General features: G+C 36.7%; 1 protein-coding gene across 1 annotated transcript in view; it reads right to left on the bottom strand.

Annotated features, from left to right (window-relative positions):
• LOC101862548 (phosphatidylinositol 4-kinase alpha) overlaps window positions 1-5097 on the bottom strand; it is a gene marked incomplete at both ends in the record, with an annotated part of 42133 nt that overhangs the window by 10994 nt on the left and 26042 nt on the right. Inside the window, 1 exon segment of the mRNA XM_013090394.1 lies at window positions 169-352. Coding sequence (XP_012945848.1) covers window positions 169-352 — 184 coding nt within the window.

Here is a 5097-nt window from a genome sequence, read left to right on the forward strand (position 1 = left end):
AGAAAGTATCCTTACACATCTGGCCATGACCATACATCCTATCTGGTCCACTATAAGCACATTCAGCTGGGAGGGTGGGGAGAGTCAGAGAGAGAGAGAGAGGGTGGGAGAGAGAGACAGACAGACAGACAGACAGACATATAGAAGAGAGAGAGAAAGTGTCCTTACACATCCAGCCATGACCATACATCCCATCTGGTCCACTATGAGTACGTCAAGCTGTGAGGGTGGGGAGCAAAACCTCTGTTGGAAGATCTGCAGGATGGACTCCACCAGCTTGGGCTCTTCCTTCACCACCACGGCCAGGTGGCCCAGCGTCAGGATGGTGTTGGTGGAAATCAGGTTCGACTCCCTGCCCGACGGAGGAAGGTGTTAGTTTTAGTAAGGTTTAGTAAGTGTTTTACGGCACTTGCACCACAATAAGGTCATGTAAGTGCCGAAGATTAGATGTGCTACAAGAGAGTAACAAATATTTTTTAAAAGAAGGGGAAAAAAGGATGATAGTTGTTTGATAGGAAAGAAGGAGCAAACCACACCAGAGCACCCGCCAACCACCCACAACGGAGGAAAGGAGAGAAACCATGAAATACATTTTTTTTTAAAGAAACATTCGAACAACCATGACAGTTACTGTAGGCTTGCCAACTTTTTTTCAAAACTCAATTAGGGCCACTCAGTGTTATAATAATTACATCAAATTGGTCGCTTTCAAGGGGGTTTCCAGAAATCTTAAACTACACCAAAAGTGGATATTGCCCTACCTATAGGAGAAGTTTGGTTCAGTTGGTGTGTATATTTGTTTGATTATAGAAAAAAACTCTGTCTTTTAAAGAAGCTGAATAAGAATCCAAAAACTTCACCTTTGATTTTCTCAAAACAGCATTTTTTGGGATAGCCCCTTGTGCATAAAAGTGACCAATTTTGTATAGAAATGAACAATTTTAATTTACATTAGGTGGAGCTGGGTTTCAGTGTCACGTAGGATGCGATAGAGCTCTCAAATTCTCGATTGTCGAATCCAAGGCAAATAATGACCATGGTAGTTACATGCTTGCCAACTTTTTCAAAAAGCCCAATCAGAGACATTCAACGTCATTTATAATATCAGATTACGTATTACTTGAATTACTTGAATGAACAACTGGGGTCTCGGGAAGACAGGGAGCTCCATGAAATCTCCAGATTACGTATATTAACAACGTGTATATGATAACCATCTCGAATTCTCAATTGACAAATCTGGGACAGTGCCGGGATATTCTGGATTGTTATTGGAGAGCCTGAAGCCAACGTTGATTGTCAGGTTTATGAAAACACTGCGAGCAAATAGTGGAGGAGTCATGGTGGTGATGCTTGTTCTTATTACATGTAGAAATCTGCACATCTCAACCGATTCCCACACTTTTGAAAAACATCTTCTTTTTTTTTTCTTCTTGAAATCGACAAAGACACAATTTATTCAAGTCACAGTTTGACGAATTTCTCTTCATCTACATTAGATTAATTATTGTTTATCAACTTCCCTGTGCCATCTCAACATATTTTGGGACACTGGACAAAAACGTAAGTATTTTGTTGCATGGCATGGGCCACTTCTCTTTACGTTTACTCAGGAATACACAGTGGTAGGAGTGGTGGCGGTGTGGTTAGGGTGGGGGGGGGGGGGGGGGGCTGCAAATAATTGAAAGTGTTTCACACCCTTATCAACAAAATTTAGGTAATTCATTAATTAAGGGGGCACAGAACAAGTTGGGCAAAATGGAACAAAACAATAGGGATTAGGCCGTGATAACTTTTACTTTCAACACAATAAGTTTTGTCGCCTCTGTTAGAATGTAGCACAATCCCAATAGCTCTTATGCTAAGCGAAACAAAACTCTCAAGTTCAGCAGAAACCAAAAAGCAAATTTCTAAAAATAAAGCGAAGGGCATCAAGTCGCCAAACAAAGTATTCGTTGAATACTCTGTCGTTAGTGACAGATTTACATACATACTGGGAATCTGCCAGAACAGTTTTAGAAAAAGTTCACGTTTAATTCAATTTCAAACAGGCCTAGTCTGCTGCTACTACTTAAAGATTTAAAATGGTAGACAGCAGGAATAACTTTTAAAGAAAAAGATCCGTGTTAAATTCAATTTCCAATTGTTGTTAATGATGGATTTTAAATGGGAGACAACGAGATTAACATTTTTTAAAAATTACATTAAACTCAAATTTAAAATACTCTGCTGTTAGTAATAGGTTTAAATAGAAAGACTGCAAGAATAGATTTAGAAAAAGTTCACGTTAAATACACTCTGTTGTTAATAATAAATTTATACAGAAAGACAGCCAGAATAAAATAGAAAAAGTTAATAATTAAATTCAAATCGAAATACTTCCTTGTTGATAATAGATTTGAACTTGAAGATTACGAGAATTAAATTACTTAAAGTTCAGGTTAAATTCAGTTTTAAATTATTCTTTTTTTAAAAACAGATTTAAACTTGAAGATTAAGAAAGAGAATAACATAGAAAAGGAGAACTTTAAATTCAGTTTTAAATACGCCGTTGTTCATAATAGATTTACACTGGAAGACGGTGAGAATAACATTAATTTAAAAAGCGTACATTAAGTTCAGTTTTAAATACTTTATACTGCGTTGTTCATAACATTTTTAAACTGGAAGACTTGATCTGTCATTAATTTACTAGGTCTATCTGATATCACATTTTTTACAACTTTAAAATTCAATTTTCCACTTCAGATTTTTGTTTTTCACAAACTGATTTCTTTTTTCTCTTTATCTTTTGAATTCAATTTAAATACATCAGAGTAGAAAGTACAGAACACTAAGAAGGAAGTCATAATCATTGTAATTTGTTCAGGACCAATACACAGTACTTCATCTATGTACCAGTATGGTCATCTAAAGACCTATTACTATATGTACATACCTAGCCTACTCTAAATGAAATACAGGTAGATACATCGCTACAAAAAGCATCTGAGTGGGAGAAATTCAAACTCCTAATTTCTTTGCTAGCACTAGCACTCTGAGAATCACATCACACACATTTTTGCCAAGTTTAAAAACAAAATTACGTTGTGAAAAAAGTTTTAAAAACAAAAACAAAAGAAAAAAAAAATTGCAAACTCAAATTAAAACACATCATTCAAACAAACAAAAAAACAGCTTTAAAAAGAAAGCTGAAATTTTAATAACCCCCCAAAAAAAAGAAAGAAAAAAGAAAGAAAAAGCGGCAGTTTTGTTAACTTCCATCATCTGACGGAAACATACGAAACATTATAATTCCGTTCAATTCCTTGCTTTATCAAATGAAGTCAAATACACCCAAAAAAAATTGTAAATTAACTTTAAAAGTCCAACTATTATATGTCCATTACGGCCTATAAACCCTAGATGGTTCATATACTATAGGGCAACACTGTCCTATAAACACAAAGTGGATTCATGTACTATATGTCAATTACATCCTATAAACACTAGATGGTTCATGTAGGCCTACTATATATTACGTCACATAAACACTAGATGGTTCATGTACTATATGTCAATTACTTCCTATAAACACTAGATGGTTCATGTACTATATGTCAATTACTTCCTATAAACACTAGATGGTTCATGTACTATATGTCAATTACTTCCTATAAACACAAGTGGATTCATGTACTACTATATGTCAATTACTTCCTATAAACACTAAATGGTTCACGTACTACATGTCAATTACGTCCTGTAAACACTAGATGGTTCATGTACTATATGTCCGTAATGTCCTATAAACACTAGATGGTTCATGTACTACATGTCCATAATGTCCTCTAAACACTAGATGGTTCATGTACTATATATCCCTAATGTCCAATAAACACAAGCGGATTCATGTACTATATGTCAATTACTTCCTATAAACACTAGATGGTTCATGTATTACATGTCCATAACGTCCTATAAACACTAGATGGTTCGTGTACTATATATCCCTAATGTCCAATAAACACCAGAATAAGGTCAAAGGTCACAATCACTACCAGATGTTAGTGGTGAGAGAAATAAAGTTCAAAGTGCACTTCTACCATCTAGCTTAGTTTAGTGAAAAGCCTTCAGGTACATTTGGTGTGCCGGAATGTATGTGGGTCAAGGAGTGTTGTGTGTGTGTGTGTGTGTGTGTGTGTGTGTGTGTGTGTGCATGTGTGAGCGCGCAAGTGTAAGTGTGTTGTTAAATTAAAGTCTCACAAATAACTTAAGGTACATTTTCTTTCCCTTGATTTGTCAGCTAAGTTGATGTGATGTCAAGGGACATGACTCTTATTTTTACTATGGGGACAAGATAATTAAGGGAGTGGCACGCCCTTGGATGACGTCAAGGGTTCCGCGGGAAATAGGTGGAGATCGTCTGAGAGACTCACTGAGATATTTAGTCTTGGCTTGGGCAGAATTGAAAAAAATTGGATTTTCAAGTCTCAAGTCCTAACACCCTGAGACCCGCAAGTCTCAAGCCCAGTTTCAAGTCCAGGGGACGTAATAAGGTATACATGTAACATGAATAGCCCCTTATCGAGGAAATGGACTCAACCAATCCGCCTAGGACGGGCAAGTCCTAGCAAGTAGTAGGGGTGGTAGATGTATTTGAATTAAAACCACCAACTGAAAACACGAAATTTATTAGAAACATACCAGTTTTGAGCATAATTTCTTCAGACGTTGGTTCACTGAGTCTAGATCTAGATCTATACTCAAAGTTTGCACTCTGCGTTTAAATAATTTTGTTTTTTGATTGAGGGATAATTTGCTAAGTCTGACTTGGACTTGCTCAGATCTAAATACTTGGTCTCAAACACTACTTGGTGGGCACGAGAATTTCAAGTCTCAAGTCTCAAGTCCAAGTCCTGCCCAGGCCTAATTCAGTCGGACTCAGGACCACGATGAGGCAACACTTATCTTGGACGGGGCCCCCTGACAGACCCGACTCGTCGGACCGCCAGGTAACTTTACAAGTTGAGAGATAATTCTGCCTTGTACAGCACTTAGAACCTTTTTGGGACTAGGCCCAAAATATGAATTTCCATTACTTAAATTACTATTATT

Source organism: Aplysia californica, unplaced genomic scaffold (genome assembly GCF_000002075.1).
Source record: "Aplysia californica isolate F4 #8 unplaced genomic scaffold, AplCal3.0 scaffold01254, whole genome shotgun sequence".
Taxonomy (NCBI): Eukaryota; Metazoa; Mollusca; class Gastropoda; order Aplysiida; family Aplysiidae; genus Aplysia; species Aplysia californica.